General features: G+C 43.9%; 1 protein-coding gene and 1 long non-coding RNA gene across 5 annotated transcripts in view; one reads left to right on the top strand and one right to left on the bottom strand.

Moving 5' to 3' along the window:
- Positions 1-20,865, bottom strand: part of Gkap1 (G kinase anchoring protein 1) — a 39,715-nt gene that overhangs the window by 6,798 nt on the left and 12,052 nt on the right. Inside the window, exons 4-8 of one of the 3 annotated variants that reach the window (NM_001012160.1) lie at positions 18,936-19,013; positions 16,068-16,191; positions 10,769-10,791; positions 4,261-4,413; positions 1,297-1,398 (exon numbers count right to left, since the gene is read on the bottom strand). In NM_001012160.1, coding sequence (NP_001012160.1) covers positions 1,297-1,398; positions 4,261-4,413; positions 10,769-10,791; positions 16,068-16,191; positions 18,936-19,013 — 480 coding nt within the window. Of the gene's footprint in view, positions 1-1,296; positions 1,399-4,256; positions 4,414-10,768; positions 10,792-16,067; positions 16,192-18,935; positions 19,014-20,865 lie in introns of all 3 variants that reach the window. The other 2 variants (XM_063276552.1, XM_063276553.1) reach the window with 2 other exon arrangements.
- LOC134482805 (uncharacterized) lies at positions 1,394-20,165 on the top strand. 2 transcript variants are annotated; one of them, XR_010059367.1, is made up of 3 exons: positions 1,394-4,110; positions 16,579-16,675; positions 18,818-20,165. It is a non-coding gene; the product is annotated as an uncharacterized LOC134482805 (long non-coding RNA). The 2 variants fall into 2 exon arrangements; XR_010059366.1 differs by lacking the exon at positions 18,818-20,165 and having other exon boundaries at positions 16,579-16,899.

The following is a 20,865-nucleotide window of genomic DNA, read 5'->3' as shown; positions in this document are numbered from 1 at the left end:
GTGCTCAACCCTGAGCCATCTTTCTAGCCCTAAATATATTTTAAACTCTAGGAAAGTGACTTACTAAACAGCACTCCATCAGATTAAACTGTTGATAATTATTGACTGGGTAGTATTTAAGAAGCAGATGAAGAAGACCTGCTGTACACAGCAGCCCCAGAGCCCTGACGAGCGCACACTCAGAGCGCTGACATTAGTTAGGAGACAAGTGACACCTGAGAAGCAGGGGTGCCTTTGCCCAAGTCTAAGGAGAAGGCGAGGGAATGAATGCTTCCTGAGTTTGTGGTTAAAGACAGCTGTGAGGGCTGGAGGGCTAGCTCACATCAACACTGGCTGCTCTTTCAGAGAAACCTGGTTTGGTTCCCAGCACCCACATCAGGTGGGTCACAACAACTTGTAACTCCCACTCCAGGGGACCTGATGACCCCTTCTGAATTCCACGGGCAACCAAACACACGTGTGCATACATACAAGCACACAAATACACAAAAAAATTAAATCAATCTTTAAAAGAAGACAATTGCATTAAAGGATTAGCAAGGATGGGTGGAATCTTAGGCATTTCTGGTAAAATAACAGTTGCTTGGAAGACACAGAAACAAAACAATGAATACCCAGCAATTCTACTCTTAAGTCATTCAAATACTCAGAACTGAAAGCAGGATCGCAGATCCCTGTGCACCCACACACAAAATGCAGTGTGTATATATACGAGAATGTAGGACCATGGATCAAATTCTGGGAAATCCTATAACGGAGGAGCCTTAAAAACATTATGTTAAAGAAATAAGCCAGAGAGAAAAGGACAAAAACTGTGTGATTCTACCAAAGCCAAGAATCAAGAAGAGGCAGCTCACACAGGTGAATGGTTACTGGGGAGGGTGGGAGTTGTGAGCAGTTTAGTTGCTATGGTTTCTGCATGGAAACACAGCAAGGGTCACACAGTAATGGAAGGTACTTAACATCACTGAGCCTTTAATCCCAGCACTGGGCGGCAGATGCGGGCTGATCTCTGTGAATTTGAAGCCAGCCTGGTCTACAGAGTGAGATCCTGACTCAAAACAAAGAAAAACTAAACAAACAATGCTACTGAACCACATGCTTACAATGGTTTATGTATCTAAGTAATAAATTATGTATTTTATAACCAAATTTATGCCATCATTCAGACTTTAAGTGAATAATCAGTTAGACAACCTGATGGAGATGGTTTCTAGCAACTGAATAAAAACTATGTAAGAGCCCAGCAAATATAAACCCACCATTCTTCTCTTCTACAAGGTAAGTGGTACATACCTCCCACTGAGTGACCACAGCCTTCAGCTTCTGAATTTCTGCATCTTTCCTTTCGAGTTCTAACTTCAGTCTTTCAATTCTTCCATCTTTTAGACCCACTTCCTGAAGAAAGAAAAATACTGCTTTTGACCAAGACTGTTCTGCCTATCATAGTTTACAGCAGTCCTTTGTGAAAAGGTGAAGAGGAAAAGTACAGGCTTAATTTTCTCAGCAACTTTAAATACTACATCTCCACCTTCACTCAATTACATGATTCTAGTCACACACAGTGAAAGCAAGTGAGTTTTTTTGTTTTTTGAGACAGCATTTCTCTGTGTAGCCTTGGCTGTCTAGAACTCACTGTCCTGGACCTCAGCATATAAACCAGGTGACGTCGAAGTTCAGAGATCCGTCCGCCTGTGTCTGGCTCCTTATGCAGGAATGAAAGGTGTATGCCATGAGGCCTGGCTCTGCTGATGACTGTAACCTGGTTCCTGGTTCCATTTTCCTGCAGAGGAGCGCACACATGCTCCATGAGTAGCTTCTAGGTGCATGGAGAAAGGACTGCAACAACAGTTCTGTCCTGTGAAACACGTTTAGTGAGCATGGAGGTCACATCAACAAGCAACATAGCCAAGGTTAACCAGGAGACAAACTGCTGAGCAGTGTCCAAAGAGGAGGCCGCCATCAAGGGTGGCTGCAGGGATGGGAGATGGCACAAGATGACTTTGAGCTGGATATGGTGACCCATGCTGTGGCCCCAGTGTCTACAAGGCAGAGGACTATTTATTTGAGCCCACAAGTTAAACCCAGGCAAGACAAAGGTCACACTCTTCATTTCTCTGGAAACGTCTGAAATGACTGACTGGCCTGCACCCTTCTCATTGTTTATAGCTCTGAAGCTGGGTGTTCTCTGTTACAACAGTCTTGTGCTTTAGGCTTGTGATTTTCTCATGTATTGGCTTGAGTATCTTCCCAGTGACCAGACTTCTCTTAAAGGCTTGATCCTGGTACACTTGACAATGGAAAGGCAAATGGCCTGTGGAGTGGCTTCTGCTTCCCTCCTTCCAGACAGGGCCAAGTGCAGAAACCCTGCTGGCCCCTGTGCTGCCTGCCTGCCTGCCCGTGCTTCAGCTCTCCCAGGCTCTGCCCATGTCCTCTGTGGGTTCCAAAGCTGTTCCCTCCGTGGGGTAGACTCTATTGTTTTTCTTATTCTGCTTTTCTTAAAAAGCTTCACTGGCTTGCACAGAGCCATTCTCTAGTCTGCCATCTTGTCTGATGATATGTATGTACGTTACCCATCCATCCATCTGTCCGTCTGTTCATACATCTGTTCATACATCTTGTGTGTTCACATGCAGGCCGTTCATCCGTTCATCATGTGCCTATATGTGCAGGCTCACATGGAGGCCAGAGGATCCTTCTTGGCCTTTCAAGCACTAGGATTACAGCCTGGAGACACCACTTCTGGTATGTATTACTTTAATAGAGTAATCTAATTAAAACTGACTTTTCTCCTCCACAGCATTTTTGAACTCTCCATGTTGTTATCTGTAGGTATAGTTAATTTTTTTGACTGACTGTGCTCTATAAACAACTGACTTTTGCACATACTACATGTGTAGAGCTGAGGTGGAGGGCTGGCACACACCTTTAATTTCAGCACGCAGGAAGGAGAAGCAGGCAGATCTCTGTGAGTTCAAGGATAGCCTGGTCTACAGAGTGAGTTCTAGAACAGCCAAAGCTATACAGATCAAGTGTCTTGAAAAACCAAAAACAACTCCTGCCCCCACATAAATCATTAACCACAGCAACACAACAACCACGTGTGGAATTACTCCAGCGTAAGTCATGCCCATCTCTCTGGTTTTCAAGACAGCATTTCCTCTGTGTAGCCCTGGATATCCTGGAACTCTCTCATTTAGACCAGGCTGGCCTTGAACTCAGAGATCCACATGCCTCTGCTTCCCAAGTGCTGGGATTAAACATGTGTGCTACCACAGGCTGGCCCTGACTGTTTGCAGATGGCTACAGCACTCTGCACTCAGCCCAGTGTGCTCTGCCGTCCCGTCTCCTCACCGCTCACTGTCATCTAGCCCTATGCACACTCTTCATCTCACTTTAACTGTTCCTAGACTCAGCGATAAAATTACTAAATATTGTATTACTAAATACAAGTTTATTATGCTCAAAATTTTCCAAAAATTCTTTTCTGTCTACAGACTAAAACACAAGTTAGGCGTTAAGTATCGTATGAGCCTTTCCAATCTACCTCACCATACCCCTGCACAGCATTCTTTGAATTACGTTGCTTTCAATCACACCGTGTCTGTGGTTTTACTGAAGACAGCCTAGCTTCTTCCTCCTCATCTTTGCATGATCAGACTCTCTGTCCTGTCATCTTTCAGTTCAAGCGTTAGTTCCTCTGCAGAAACCCATCTTAATGTCCAATCCGAGTATATTATTCTTGTACTCACAACTCTGCATCTATAAAACAACTATTAAATGGGTTCTGTGAACAATATACTCTGCTAAGCACGTTAACTTATAATCTCTAAGTCTCCTAAAATCCACGTAGAAAAGGAAACAATCATGTTCCTCGTGCAAGACCACAGAGGAGTTGCGACACTGATGTTTTTATTATATTCGTTTGGTTTCCACATCTATTCTCTTCCTGTCGCACCGCGCTGCCCTCCGGCCTCATACAGTACTGAAGCCATGTGACCATATGCTTGTCCTTTACACAACCGGACTTCTAGCGGGAGAGCAGGCCCCTGAGGGTACCAGTTCTGAACTACCGGGTATGGTCCCGTCAGCACAGGCTGCACGTCATCGGTGAGTAACCGCCCGTTCACATCATCCGTCACAGAATGAAGACTAATATCCTAAAACTGTACGCAGACAATTAGAACTGAGGCTGTGGTTTACCTCCCTTAAAATGAACAAGGAACTCACTGTGCTTTTAAGAGAATGGTATTTACATGCCTGGTTGTGCTCTGGGGCAGGACAGTTGTCTGTTCCGTTGTGCTCTGTAAGTTGCTCTCTCCTTTTTTCTCTAACAAGAATCTTATGAACATCATCTTCCAGTCTATTGAAGAAGCCTCCATCATGTGATAAAGGCTGAGAAGAATTCGATTCCTGTCGAAATGAACCATGAGTTACTACCATTCAACACACACACACACATTCACTAAGCCTCATAAAGTCACTAGAGGGAGAAAGAAAAGAAAGGCTGCTAGGAGATAGTCACTCTCCCCTGTCTGCAGGAGTGGCACGCCTGGCCAGCGTCTCTCACTTCTCCCTATTTTGGAAGCTTCCCATGACGACACCTTCCAGAGGCAGGGTCTTACAGCAGAGCCCAGCTTGGTCTGGGACTTGATTCTCTTGCCTAGCTCCTCACAGACCGAGAGTGTGGCCCTGAACAGCATGTCCAGGCACTGTTGGTCTTTTAGCCCTGTTATACACACACCACACAGTTCAGTTCGTTACCACGGAAAAGCCCCGTGCAGATCAGAGTGGTGCAACTGTCACCACCAGCAGCTCTCTGTCCTCCTCCCCCACACTCCTCCGCAGTCATGCTCTCTCAGATATTCTCTTCAGCCCTAGGCAGCACTAATACTCTGTCTTTATAAACAAATCTATTCTGCACATTTTCCATAAACAGAATATTGTGTTTTCTGCTCCAAACTTCTTTGATCTACTAATATGCTAGCCAGCCTCGGCCATGGGATAGCATGGACTAGGACTTCACTTTCACTACCACATCGTATCACATTTTACACTCTTTCTTGTCAGTCCGATGAACAGCTCTTCTGTGAGTCGTGACTAGTGCTGCTCTGAACACTTATCCATAAGGTGCTCACGGGTGTTTCCAGTTCTGTCGGGCATCTACCTAGGAGTAAGGTTGCTGGGTGGTGTCCAAGTCTACCTTTAACCTTCTGAGACGTCCCAGCTAGCGCTCCAGGCAGCTCACGGTCTCACAACCTGGCAGCAACAGGAGACAGCTCTAACTAACACCTATATTCTCAGCACTATGCTGCCATTCTCCATCACACACACCCTGATGGAGTGAACACCCATTTCATCAGGGCTTTGAACTGCATTTCCCTATGGCTGATGGAGCAGGTCGTTAGTTTTAAGATTTATGGGTTTACTGGATACTGTAGGAATCTTTTGTGAGAGATGTTTACTTAGAACCTCTGCTCACTTTTTTTTTTTTATTGAGTATTTCTTTTTTTTTTTTTTTTTTTGGTTCTTTTTTTCGGAGCTGGGGACCGAACCCAGGGCCTTGCGCTTCCTAGGTAAGCGCTCTACCACTGAGCTAAATCCCCAGCCCTTATTGAGTATTTCTTATTTACATTTCGAATGTTATTCCCTTTCCCGGTTTCCGGGCAAACATCCCCCTAACCCCTCCCCCTCACCTTCTTTAGGGGTGTTCCCCTCCCTAGCCTCCCCCCATTGCCGCCCTCCCCCCAACAATCACGTTCACTGGGGGTTCAGTCCTAGCAGGACCCAGGGCTTCCCCTTACACTGGTGATCTTACTAGGATATTCATTGCTACCTATGGGGTCAGAGTCCAGGATCAGTCCATGTATAGTCTTTAGGTAGTGGCTTAGTCCCTGGAAGCTCTGGTTGCTTGGCATTGTTGTTCATATGGGGTCTCGAGCCCCTTCAAGCTCTTCCAGTTCTTTCTCTGATTCCTTCAACGGGGGTCCTGTTCTCAGTTCACTCTGCTCACTTTTTAACTGAGATACTCACCTGCTTACTTCTGTCAAGAGAGATGGCCCACAGTTGGGGTGTGTGCTGCACCTCCCAGTGTCCACTCTGGGTGGCTCAGATCAGCCTATAACTCTAGCTCTGGGCATGTGGCAGCATCCCCTGGCCTCAAGTGTACAGACCTGTCCCAGACATGGTCCCCAGGCATACATGTCTATTTATAAGAAATATACATGTAAAAGAAAATAATTTATGTACTGTAAAACGCTGAGCACAGCGACAAATCCCAGTTAGTGACAGAGAGGTCAGAAAATCTATCCTGCAAGGACATCAGATTTCGTGGATCTCTTCTATACCCTCCCGCTTTCAAGTCTGTGAATAAAATGATTTGCCACCACACACACCCCAACACAGTAAAAAGGTGAAGACCAATCAAGGAAGACACTGGACACTGACCTTTGGCCCCCACAAACACACACATGCACATATACATGAACATGTTCACAAAAATTATGTATTTTAAATTAACATCTCATTAAATATTATTTATATTTTCTCTCATTACAAGGGTTGCCTTAGCAAATTTTTCATGTTGTCTTCTATATAGCACAGAAGTTTAATTTTTTTCTAAGCTAGCGTTGAACTCAGTGTGTGTGAATGTGAGCACTGACCACTTCACTTCTGTCCTCCTCTAAGACTCGGGATTCCATCCTACGGTTAGCAAACCTTTCCACCTAGATCTGCCTGTGTGCTGTTGGGGCTCAAACCCATGCACGGCCTCACTGGTATCCGTGGCTGGGTGCTGGCTTGGTTTTAGGTTCACATACACTCCACACTTCTGTGGCCCATGCTGAGTTAGTTTTTCTATATATGCAGAAGACATCCAAATGAATTCCTCTGCACAGAGATATCCAGCATTTGTTCATGGAGAAGACTATTTTCCCATGCTGAATTGTTCTGGCTCTCAAAGTCAAAAATCAAGCCAATACAAATCTCAAATTTTATTTCTGGACTCCTAATTCCATCGACTTCTATGTCCATTCTCAGTATCACAGACTCCATTACTGTAGCTTTATATCTGCATTGCATAAACTGTATAAACAATAGCAGTATTAAAGATATGGTTTTGCACACTCTGTAATGGACACTGTTATCATGCAGAGACTAAAGGAAATGTTCTCCTGTCCCCACTGGTCTTCTGGCTACAGTACTGAGTTTTCTCAAGTCCACTCTCTGTGAAGTCACCCATACTTCAATCCATGGCTGCTCAGAGTTTACCTGCACATCACCCAAGAAACGGAAATGTCTCAATGGAAATTTATTTGTACATCAATGTAAACGAGTTAATTAGCTGTAGAGAACTTCATGATCTGTAGAGCACGCAGGCACTCTTTTACCTGAGTCTCACAAACACCAGGACAGAGAATGTAGCCCACTAAGCCATCAAGGCTTATGATGCCCAGGAGCCACTGCCATATTCTGGCAAGACCTCACTTTAAAGCACAGGACAGGGCCAGCATGGTGGTGATGCTGACAGCTTCTGGACTGACACTCTGAGTGGCCCCATTTGCTTGACTGAGCTTTGAGACAGACCTTACTCTTCACTATTCACTTTGGCTGGCCTTTCGTTCTGAGACCCATGCCTCTCTGCTGAGACCAAGGGCAAGCCCACCATGCCGGCCTCCCTTTGACTGCCCCTCCTCTCACCAGGGCTCCCAGCCCCAATCTTAGCCCCTCGGTATTTCTGAATGACACATATAAAACACTTAAATTTGGTAAAAGATTTGAGAAGACTGTTCAGAAAATTTTGACAAGCCCATAATTATATCAGTTACCAGGAAAATGCGTTTGAAATTCAGTGAGACCCACTACATGTCCACTAGGTCCTGGCAAGGGTGTGTAGAAACTATAATTCCTTACACACCACTGGTGAGACTAGGAAATACCACACCCACTCTCTAAAACAATCTGACAGGCTCCTAAACAGTCAGGCTGTAGGCCTATAACCCCAGCTGGTTGGGAGGCTGAGGCAGGAGGATCACCAGTTCAAGGCTTGCCTAGATACAGAGTTCAAAACCAGTCTAGATAACTTGGTGAGATCGTGTTTGAAAGAGTTAAAACTTAGAAGGTCTTCGGATGTAACATAGTAGTAAACGCTTAAGGCCCTGGGCTCTCTAGGACATTACAAACAAGCAAACAATTCCAACCCCCACTCCGACAAAGTAAGATCACTATACAATCTAGCAATCGTAATCCAAGACAGCCTCCTGAGAGAAGGAAAAACACAGACCACATAAACATCACACTGACTGACTGAACAGAAAGCACTATAGCCATATGGTAACTCAGCAGTAAAGCCGAGTGAACTGTTATTTGCCTGTTGAGACAGGGTCTACCTCTGTAGGGCAGGCTGGCCTGGAACTATGTAGACCAGGACGGCCTTGCCTCCTTGGTGTCGGGATGCAGTGTGTGACCGTGTCTAGCGGAATGAATTACTGACCAATGCAACATGCATCAACCTAACAACACTCTATCTGCCAAGGGAAATAATCAATCATAAGAGACCACACTGGGGTGTTCAGAGGTTACCAGGGAATGCAAATCTGTAGAAATTAAAAACAAATAGTCACTGTCAGGGACTCAAGAGAGGAGTACAAGGGAACTCTGGGAGATCGTAGACAATTCTACATCTAGACTATGATCATGGCCATACAACTCCTTCAGTATATTATAAATGGGGCTGGAGTTTAGTTCAGTGGCAAAGCAATTGCTTACTATATCTAGGACACTGTATTTTGATTCTCTGTCTCCATGCCTTAGTTATATACATACAATAGTAAATTTATTGCAAATTATACAACTCAAATAAACTGTTATTTTGCCCACTGAGCCAGCCACCACCTCCTTTCTCTGGGAGACTAGAGCGTGAGCTATGTGTGCCGTCCACTCTGCACTCTCCCAAACACGTCTTCCTCCACGGAGTGATCCGACCCTGCATTCCTGTGGATCACCTCCATTCTTTGTTATTATGCAAACAGCACTAAACATAACTTCACTCTGTCTTACCTCACCCTATACACTTGTTTGGCTTAGGGACTTTGCAATAAGGACACCATGGCATAATCTGAGTAAGGCCTGTGTGTCATGGCTGGTGAGCTCTTCTAGTCTAGAAAACACCCCTTTCCACAGCCCACTTTTCTCCTCACATGTTGTTGTTGGAGAGACCAGGTGAGTTATCAGAGTTTCCGTTCCCTAGATTTTCTGGGACTCAGCCCCAGGCCAATTTCACAGCAAGCAAATGCTCCCCCATCATCAACATCTCCAGCTGCCCAACTGCTTCCTCTCAGCACCCTTCTCTTATAGTCTGAGCCCTGAACCTCACGTACCTCCGATGCCCCTCTTGAGGGTTGATCTATATTTAGGTTAAGCACTGGTTTTGAGCACATTGTCTAAATTTTGCTCTCCTTAAGTTGACTCTTCACTACTTCTAAACCTCTACTAAAGATACGCGTCTGGATTTGTTCTAGGTCTTTTCTTGGGTAAGATGTAAAGGTAGGCCTGGTCATCACACGCACAGATATCAGTATCTATGTACATGTTCCTCTAAGTTTCTCAGAGCAGTGTGCCAGTGGTAGCCTGCAGTCTGGTCTTGGATGTGTTTGTGTCTGTTTGAGGGCTTCTGCACATGTGTGCAGAGGCCAGGACTGGACATCAGACAACCTATTTAAATACCACTTCCCATTGTTCCTTCCCCTCCCTCTGAACCTGGGCCTTGCACTGTCCCAGCGGGGCTGCAGCTCTGCGCAGGGTGCTCTTCTACCTCCAACCGCTGGCCCTTGACTGCACGGCAGCTGCTGCTCCGCTGAGCCAGCTCTGCAGTCTAACGTGTTCTCACTGTGATCCCGTTCTAAGGGTGTCATATAACCCCTTTCAGGACAGACATCCCGCTTTACAATGTAAAGATCCTTACTACATCTCAATACAGTCTTCACAGGAGCCCATCCACACACACTTTCCCCTTCCCCACTATTCATGTATTGTAACAGGTGATATTGGCCAGGCATGGCATAGGCACCTCTATGTGTGGAGCCATCTTGCCAGCCTTGGGGGTTTGTTTTGTTTTTGTTCTGGATTTTCTGTATTTTGGTTCTTTGTTTCAGGACTTGCTATGTAGCCCCGGCTGTTAAACTACGGCCTCTTGCCTTGCCTCCCAGGTGTGCAATCTGTAAATACAGGTCACCACACCTAGAAGAATAAGCCACAGGTGGGGGACATGTGTACCATGACACATGCAGAGGTCAGAGGACAACTTGTAAGAGTCAGTTTTCTTCTTATTCCGTGTGGGTCCATGAAGGTGGAGGGCAGTAAGGAATGACATCTCCACTTGCTCCCTGGCCTCCACACACAGCCATTCACAAACACACAAACAGCTTTGCACATACACTGTGAACACACACCTGTGCACACATATGTTTTCCTCAGTACAAAAGAATGAACACACATATAAGTACAAAGATTGAAATACAGATTTGGAGCCTAAGTTACTTCTTTGATTTTTAAGATGATATATTCACAGATTAGGATAGCGATGCCAAATGAAACTGTAGTTTATGCAAATAACCACCTTCTATTCTACTGCATTTATATCCTTATAACACCAGAAACATGAGTTTAGTGCAGACAAACCTTTGTGGCCATGTCTCTAGAAAAAGACTTACTGCTATTCATTAAAGTACACTACCTTCAGTGTTTCTACAGGACAATCAGTGAAACTTACCTCTGTCTTTTTACTAATATGATCTGTAAATGAAAAAAGAAAAGTAAAGTTTTACAGAATAGAATTAACAAATACAAATATTTCAACATGTAAAAAAAGTAGCAGAAGAATGTAATAAAGTGTTACACACTCGGTTTTCTAAGATTCACATCTGGCTAACATTAGGCTCAGGAGGTTAAAATCTAGCACAGACTTGCTAGCTGTGTTCAGTTTAGGGGTACACCTCATGTCCTAGTGGACGCCACTGCTCCAGGGGATAGCATTCAATTTTAAGCATGTGAGTTTTATACATAGCTCAGTTACCTGGCTATATGTAGTTTTCAGAGGAGAGACAATTGAGCAGATACATCTATGTCTCAAATCAGAGGGCTATTAACTGAAAATACTCTTTGTTGAAAGAAATGAAAAATATAGTAATTTATGGCCTTAAAAGCTATTAGTTAGGGGTTGGGGATTTAGCTCAGTGGTAGAACACTTGCCTGGCAAGTGCAAGGCCCTGGGTTCAGTCCCCAGCTCCAAAAAAAAAAAAAAAAAAAGCTATTAGCTGTATTATTTTAGATGCACAAAATGATCTGATTGTACTGTAATGAAACCCCTAACATATATTATTTATAGAATTCAACAATAGAACAGTGATAATTACAGATGAAACAAACCATGGACACAGAAACTCTACAAAGCTCTCCTAGGCAGGAGTAACAGAGGAGGAGGGAGGGGACAGTGCAGTCTGAAGCACAAGGCAAGACCAACTATGTGACTCTAGGGTGGTCAGGATAACAGGGACATGCACTTACGTTAGGTGATTAGCTATCTACTTGGCAACGTTCTTGCCTACAAACAATTACCTCAAAGAAGAGCCTGACAGAATACCTTTCTTATGACCAGAGATTAGAAAGACTGCCTCATTTTCTACATCACTTGTTCATGAGAACAGTACCAAACACAGTCAATGTCAACATCATTAATTCACATCAAACCAATCAATCAATCAAACACATCAACTAATTTTTCTGGTATGTTTTACTTAGCAACATGATGCCATAATCCAAGGAAATCCAAAATCACAACGTTTTTGATCAACACAAACTGTGAGCGTCTGCAGCTTCCTTTTGCCAGATTCTCGTGTAGCTAACTAATACTGTTGCTTGCAACTTAAGGAATCACATGGAAATGGATTAGGAGCTTTAGAAAGTATTGTTGACGTGTGTTGTGCCTCACGTATCCCAGACTGACTTTTGAGGAGGAAGCTGATCTTCTAATCCTCCTGCCTCCACCTCTTCAACGCTGAATTACAGACACACACTATGGAGCCAGGTCATGCTGCATGGTAGACAAGACCCCCACAGAGAGCTGTACTCCAGCCCTACCTCTGCCTAAATCTAAAGGTTGTTTTTTCTTTTTAAAAAGGTTAGGGCTGAAGAGATAGCTTTGTGACTAACAGCACTGGTTGTGCTTGCAAAGGACATGGGTTTGACTCTCAGTACCCACAAGCGGCTTACAGCTGCCTTACCTCCTGTCCTAGTGTCGGATGCCTTTTACCTCCTGTCCTAGGGTGTCAGATGCTCTTTTCTGACCTCCACAGGGACCAGGTAGGTACAGAGTTAAAAATGATAAAATTACAAAATTTAACAACATTAAAAAAACTACCCTGTGGCTAGGACCTTCCCCTAATGAATAAAGATTTCAGGGGACCAATCACCGGGCAAGAAGTAGGTGGGACTTCTGTGCTGTAGGGGGTAAGAGAGGAGGAGAAAAGGGACTTGGGGCTTTTTGGACAGAGAGAGGCTTGGGGTAGAAGATGTAGCAAACTAGAGCGCCCTCCCCAACCTCCCCCCCCACCCCCAGTTAGATGGATCGTCAGGATCTGCCACAGGAGTTAACTCAGTATGGCTCACTAGTTAGGATGTTAGTAGCTGTGCCCAGAGACTGAGTTACCTGTTGATTCTAAAGTAAGTTTGTGGGGTGTTTCCTTCATGCAGCGACTCAACTGAGTTCCAGAGAAAGGTACAGGGCACCCCAGCCAGCAGCAGAATTTGGATGTATAGAGCTGGCATGTTAGCAACCTGCCATGGGAACTCAGCAAATCGGGTGGAGAGTTTTCAGGAGCTCTGGGCCTAAACGAGGACAGCCCACCGGTGCCATTAGGCCTGCTGGTGTCCAGTGCAGTGTGGTTTGCTGCCCCTTTTCTATAATTTCCCACAACTCTATCCTCTTAGTAGTGTGAGGCCCAAAATGTATTATATATATAAAAAAATTCTTGGTAAACTTTAATGTTTTACTTTTACGTGTGCTTTATCCTTAGACCAAAGTAGCTTACTTGGACTATAGGAAAACTTTTTTTTTTTTTTTAGGATTTAGTGTGTGTGTGTGTGTGTGTGTGTGTGTGTGTGTGTGTGTTTCAGTTCCTGAAACTGGAGTTAGAGATAGTTATGAGCTGTTTGACATGGTTGCTGGGACCGGAACATAGCTCCTCTTGTAAAAGAATCAAGCACTTAATTTCTGAGCTATCTCTCCAACCCTAGGAAGAACTTTCTTGATTCTTGAACAAAAGCAAAAACCTCTATGTTTACTCTTAGTTTCACAGAAAAGCTAGTTTCTGAAAACTTTATTTAGATTTTTCTATTTAGTTTTCAGGACAGCATCTCTCCTTAGAGAATAATGTCCGTGTCTACTGTTAAGGCATAGTGCCTACGAGCCAAATGGCTTCCTACTGTGTCAATGTATAGACAGCGGCTTACCCTGTCAGCAGTGGTTCTAACTAACATAGACAGAGAGAGCACTGGTTAGTAATCCCTGATTTCAGCAGACAGGAGAATATGAAGATCCCAGTCACATGTAGAAATTGTGTGTGTAGGTTGTTAATTATGACACGTGAATCATGGCTGTTGCCTGGCTCCCTGTTACAAGAAGCTTTGAGGTCTGCCTGTCTTTTTTTTTCCCCCCCTCGGAGCTGAGGACCGAACCCAGGGCCTTGCAAGCACTCTACCACTGAGCTAAATCCCCAACCCGAGGTCTGCCTGTCTTTAATGTTCAGTGGAATGTTCAGCGGCCAGCAGGATCCCTGTCTTTGCTACTTGTCAATGACCACAACAATCTCATTCTAAAATCTGTTTTTAGAACAAGAAATTTTAATTTCTAAACTATAACTTGACAGGTAATCAGTAATGGCTAAACCCTTAGGACTTATTTTAAGTCCACTACAAGTTCAAGCAAGAGTTAGGACAGTGTGTCTTCACTTGCTCTGTTAGAAAGATCGTCTCGCAATGCAGCCTAGGCTGGCCTGGAACCAACAATCCTGCTGCCTCAGCATCCCACGTTCTGGGATTACAGGCACAGACCACAATTATATTATTTATTTATATATTTATAAATATTAAATATTAATATTATTAAATATATTATAAATATAATATAGCTATTATATTTAACTTTCTCAAAAGTAAAAATATCAGGTTTTACTTTTAGTTTTAGAAAAGGGACAAATTCAGTACAACAAGGTAAATAGTAAGTTTTACAGAGTCCTACTGACTGATTTAAATTTTAAGCCCTCAAATAGTTATTGCTAAACAGATTTGTTTTAAATTTTGTCACTGTAAAAGTCATGTTAAAATATAATTGCCATTGGAAAACTATTAAGCAAAAGAACCTTGCTTCTAGCCTCTGTCCCTTGGGAAACAACCCACCGTGAATGATCCCAGGTCTGGAAACACTGTACTTGGTGTTCTAAGACACTTTCACCAAAAAAATCAGGGAAGATGGTGAGTGTCTGTGAGACCAGGAGTTTGCATACAAATGGTTATGATAAAAAAGTGCCAAGGGAGAAGTAAAGGAGCTATAGAAAATAGCAATGAGGCACGTATGATTCTTTTTCTCAAAGGAAAGCCTGCGGGGACAGCCAAGCACACCATCAGCACGTGCAGACGGCTCCTGTAGAGAAGGCAGCACAGCACTGAAGGCAGCCTTGGCCCCGCAGCACAGGCTGCAGCGCTGCAGCAGATGCACGCACAGAGAAGGCACAGGGAGGAGGTCAGGAGATCCACACCAGGCACCTTCCCCTGATCATAGATCTAAGAGAAGACTCACAAGAACACATGTAAAACAACAGACAGGGTCATATACACCCCAGAAGGGGCACAAACAGAACAAAGACACTCAAAACCACCACAGGAGATTACTCTTGGAAACCGTCACGTGCTGACGGCTTCTCAGGACCAGAGAACAAGGGTAGCCAGGTTCCTGAATTGCCAAAAATACCTCAGAGCCACACTTGTAAATATCAACCACCACCCAAAATCCAAACAAATGGGTAAGAACTTTAAGAAATTAGATTCAAGAGCTAGACAGGAAAGTTACAAGGAGAATGAGATGGTCAGAGACCCAGAGATAAGGTTTCTCAGAGAGAAGGGAGATTCCTACACTTCTGCAAGCCCCACACAGTCTAAACCTGAGCCTGCATGGGCAGCAGAGACCCTACACAGACCTGCCTGCTGTGTGGGCAGAGATCTCCAGGGTTCTGTGTTCGAGCTGAGCTATTACCCAAGCTGAGGTGATTCAGCTGTCCTACAGGTGACCTCTCACCCATACTTCTGTAGGAAAATCCAGTAAACTCATTGGCTCAGCAAGCTAGACTTGGAGGTTCCTGGTCTCCTCTCCTGGGTGAATAAACATTTGTTCTTATCTCCCCAGGAAGTCACACAGAACCTTTTGTCTCTCTTGCTCTTTTGCACAGCAAGCATCACTCTGACAGACCCTGGCACCTTGACACTGAACTTCCTTCCTCACCTCCGTAACTGTGAGGCAGTGAGCGTCAGTTTGTTGGAGATTCCCTGCAGTTAGTTACCCTACACGGCTGTCCCAAGTGAACCGAAACGCGGGTTACACTTTATACTCTAAATGGTAAACGGACAAAACAAAACTAGAAAAGTAATCGAAATACATACAGCTATACAAAGACTCAAAATGGGGTTGGGGATTTAGCTCAGTGGTACAGCGCTTGCCTAGCAAGCGCAAGGCCCTGGGTTCGGTTCCCAGCTCTGAAAAAAAAGAAAAAGAAGAAAAAAAAGACTCAAAATGGGGCTGGGGTAGACCTCAGGTAGTAGATTCTGGGCCAGCACAAGCAAGCTTCTGTGTCTGATCCCAGCTTCATGAAAACTAGACATGAGACACACCTGGGACTTCAAGGTCCCTGGGCTCCACACTGAGTGTGAAGTCAGCCCGAGTTACAAGAGTTCAGGGTTAAGGAAAAGACAAAACCGACAGGTGGAGATGGCTCTGGCGTGCAGGAGCACACACACGTTACCTTCACACTGGAAATCTTTGAGTGACACCGTGAGAGGTTTGTCCTTTCCCTGATGGTTCTTTCTTTTATCTTTTTTATTTATAACTTTTGTCTGAGTTGAAGCGTTTTCAGCATTTTCATAATCCTGAAAAGAATTCCAACAGTGATTAAGTCGGGTTTATAAAGCAGGACATCAACCCTTCAACCTTTCTTAGCAAATACAGGTAATATAACAACAGAAGCCTGAGCCAGCGAACTGTGTGAAAACTCTCCTGAGTACTGTTCATCCACTCAGTTGGACACATTCAAGTAAAAATACAGACTGGTTTATAAATACCCACCACTGCCAACTTATTCTCTCCTTCAGAAGCAAATTTAAGAGAATAATCTATAATTTCCAATCTCATACCCCTGAAATGGGGATTCTGTTGTTTTCTACCACTAAAATTAAGGTCAGTTTTCTCCTAAAGGTATATATTTAAAAAAATAAACTCTTGTCTTTAAAAAAGATGTTTTCATATTATGTGTATAGGTGTTTTGCCTGAATGTATGTGTGGGCCCAAGTAGGTCGGAAGGTGACAATGGATCCTGGGAACCAGAGTTACACGTGGTCGTGAGCTGCCACATGGGTAAGTGCTGGGAACAAACACTGGCCTCTGAAGAGCATCAGTTTTCTTAACCCTGACTCCGTAACACTGATGTATGGTTTTCCTCACCCATCTCCAGTGACTCTTAAGTCTCCATTGCTGGCTTCTCTATGTACCTGTTTCTTCAGTCTCCACCTCACACTCATGATCTCTCAATGCAGGCATCAGCTGCTGTGCTTAGCCCACTCCGCCACTGTACTGTGTTTCTTCTCAACCGAGCCCCCCCCCCCCCCTTCTCGATGGACCCTTTATGTGCTGGGCTATGCCACCCTCAACACGGCTGTCAAGTATGAGTCTCACTGTTTCATGTCCACTCCCCCTACACATCTTATGTGCTGGTGAACCACTGTTAGTTACTAGGTCTCCTCTCTTGCTTGGACACTGACATAATCTCTAATTTAGTCCCTCAATTCACTTTCTGTACTTACAACATGAGTTTCTAAAATAAAGCCTGCAATCAATCTAAAAGTTAAAAATATCCAGTGTCTTGTAAACGAAGGCAAGCCCACCACATGAGTTTTGACAACGTCTTTTAGCCTGCCGAAGCTCTCCTCGGTCACTCAGTTTCTCCTATGTAGTATTTCCCACATTAGCTACAACTGCCAGTGAGTAACAGAAGAGACAGAAAACGACATCCCTGATTTTTTTCTTTTCTGTTTTTGAGACAGGAGTTCGCTCTGTAGCCCAAGCTGGCCTAGAACACACTGTTGTCCAAGCCACGGGCCTAAAGCTGTAGCAATCCTCCTGCCTTTGGCTCAGCAGTGCTGGGGTTATAGGTGTAAGCCAGTGGATGGCCCAACTTTCATTATTATATAAATTCCCAGGCTAGAATCATGGGAGGGAAAAAGAGAGGTGGACCAGTTACCATGGTATTTCTTTTTGCAAGCATGAGGACCAGAGTTCAGTCCTTAGTCTCATCTAAGAATAAAAACTGGTGGAGTGGTGAGTGGTGAGTGGTGATCCCAGAGCTGCGGAGATGGAAGGAGGACCCTGGGGCCTGCTGGCCAGCCAATCTAGTTGAGTCTGTGAACGCAGCTTTATCAGAGATCCTGTCTCAAAGCAAAGATGGAGAGAGGCTGATGCTGATTTCTGGCCTTCCCACACTTGTATATGGACACTTACAGCCCACACACACACAGGCACACACAAACAGAAACTATTATAGGTATTTAATTAAAATATTGACTTATAAGTTCCATGAGCACATTAACGTAATTATGTAAAGCTTGTCTTTACATAGAAAAGTAGCACTTCCATCCTCTTAGTCACTGCTATCTGACAGAATCCACGGTTTGGAGTGCTAGATCTATGAATTCAGCAAGAAAACTGTCTGGGAACATGACATTTTATCAACACCATTTGCTCCACTCCTAAAACATCTAATTGTTTCAGGTTTAGAACAATGACATCCGTCCAACAGCAGTTAATCATTAATATTAAAATTATATGCACTAATTCGGAAATAAAGGAGCGCCTTGTCAAACATAACCTTCAAGTCCATTTAAATGGCTAAATCACAGGAAAGCATTGTATTCACTTCTATAGTAGTTTGATTTTTATCTCAGTGGACACCTAACCATTTAGGTTATAATCATTCTTTCCCCCCTTCTTTTTAAAAAAGTCTTTTTCTGCATATGAGTACCTCTGCACACTATGTGAATGCAGTGCCTCTGGAGACCAGAAGAGGGCCTGGGGCTGCCGCTGGCTGTCAGCTGCAGCCACACAGACACTAAGACCTGGAGCCAGGTCCTCTGGAAGAGTAGCCACAGCTCAGAATCATGGAGCCTCTCTCCAGCCTTCATTTTGGTTATTTAGCATGTAGTGAATACGGGCATGGAAAATAAAGCACGCGGGATACCACAGACCACCTCACAGGCAAGGGATTTTTATAGCAAAATTGTTTGCTATGTGCTTTAATTTCTCTCTTCTTCCCTCCTGGGACAGGGACACTAGTGGACTGTAGCATGGCCAAAAGGGCCTCAATCATGACAGGGGATAGTTTTGATCACCTTGAATGACAACAACAAATCCTAGTAAAGGTTAACGAGTGCGGTGTTGCAGAAGTCAAACGTCACACAATTTAGACACAAGAACTGGAAACCAACACGACTTTTCCCTTAACAGCCCTCTCGTCAGAGCTGCATGATGCCTAGATCAGTGCTCACTTCTGCTGGGTGAGCGCCATGTCCTGCACTGCCTGCTGTCTCCCAGGCACGCCCGCCTGCCCGCCCGCCGCCCTCACCTGTCTGTGCTCTTCGTACTCCAGCTTACTCAGCAGCAGCGCCTTCTCGAGGTCGGCTTCAAACATTTCAGAGGTCAGCTAAAAAGATTGTTTCACAATAAACATCCATTTACACTACACTTTCAAAATAAGCATGATCTATGAGAATACACACAGCAAAGGAAAATGGATGTACTTTAAACGAACATTTATCAGTTTTCCTAAGTTATTTAACCATGCTATCCTAGCAACCTTGTGCTGTACACAAGCATCAACTCCTGTTTTTGAAATTTCTATTTCCCCATTCATTGTTAATTTGGGTAAATACCCACGTCTACATATGCTATAGATATCTCATATTTTTCTCCCCAAAATCCCCTCACACTGTGAATAAAATATTCTGACATCCTTAATTCAACAGGACAGGTAAGCATCCCAATCAGACACGGTGCCACACCAGCAGCCACGTGGCCGGACCAGCAACAGCAGGCAGGGAAGGTCAGCCAGGCCTTCTCCACTCTCCCAGGCGCTGTCTTCGGATATGCAGGAAGGAAGGACACCCACCTGACAGTTATCCCGAGATGTGGTGTCTGCTAGCTCCCGCCTTGGAGTGTCCCAGAACTTGCTAGTTTCCATCTTTTATGGCCTAAGTTTTCAGGTTTTAGTTACTCCTCAATAAATTTTTGCCCAAGTTACTAAGAATTGTTATGTTGTTCAATGTTTTAAAATATACAGACTAAAATAGTAACCAATGTCAAAAGGAATGGGTAAAGGCTGTCTTAAAAATTAGAAAACTATCAAACTCTACAAATTAAACTTTTCTAAGTGAAATCACCCCTTAGAAAGCATCTCACTTGATCCTTCGCCAAGACAAAAACAGTGAAACAAGCTAGCTTTACACAGAAAAACACTAACGGAAATGCAATGAGAATTAGACTGGTAAGGAAAGTGCATGCAGGAATCTGAGGAGGCCCACAATAAACTGCAATCCTACGATGATCCCGGGGGACTGAGGAGTTATGCAATCCCAATTAACTATTAGCAGGAAACAGCACCTCACAGCTTAATCCTAGGGGCCTGGAGAGCTGGCTCAGTGCTTATGAGCACTGGCTGCTCTTGCAGAGGACTCATTCCCAGCACCCACATGGTGGCTCATTCCAGTTCCAGAGGCTCCAGCACCCTCTTCTGGCTTTTGTAAGTACTAGGTACACAGGTGATATACTTACACACATGCAGGCAAAATCTCCATAGTAACCCCCCAATCATTATATAGGTAATAAAAAATAATAGTGGGGCTGGGAATTTAGCTCAGTGGTAGAGCCCTTGCCTAGCAAGCGCAAGGCCCTGGGTTCGGTCCTCAGCTCCAAAAGAAAAAAATAATAATAAACTAAAAATAAGATATATATATGCCACATTAAAAAAGTATAAATCAGTTTATCTAAACTGAGTACAAAATGTTTGCTCATAAGTTAAAATATAATAATGATCTTTTTAAAAAACATTTATTTATTATCTATGAGTACACTGTCGCTGTCTTTCTTCAGACACACCAGAAGAGGGCATCAGACCCCATTACAGATGACTGTGAGTCACCATGTGGTTGCTGGGATTTGAACTCAGGACCTCTGGAAGAGCAGTCAGTGCTCTTAACCACTGAGCCATCTCTCCAGCTCAATGGTGATCTTTTTAAAAGTATTTGTCCTGAACAAAGCTGGTTAATTTGCCACTATAATCCTATTTTTAACATTTAATTGTGGTAAGAAAATTTGTGATTTCTTCTAATATCATACATACATTTGGGCTGAAGTTTCAAAAAGTCAGACTGCAGGACAAATTAGGAAACCTTGCAAGATACTGATTTTCCAGTAACTCACTGAATTTAATTTGTAGTGCAGATCATTCTGATAAAACAATAAAAAAGAGTGTGTGTGTGTGTGTGTGTGTGTTGTTT

Source organism: Rattus norvegicus, chromosome 17, assembly GCF_036323735.1.
Source record: "Rattus norvegicus strain BN/NHsdMcwi chromosome 17, GRCr8, whole genome shotgun sequence".
In the NCBI taxonomy this organism is placed as follows: domain Eukaryota; kingdom Metazoa; phylum Chordata; class Mammalia; order Rodentia; family Muridae; genus Rattus; species Rattus norvegicus.
The sequence above is the reverse complement of the archived record's forward strand: the minus strand, read 5'-3'. Positions and strand labels throughout refer to the sequence as shown.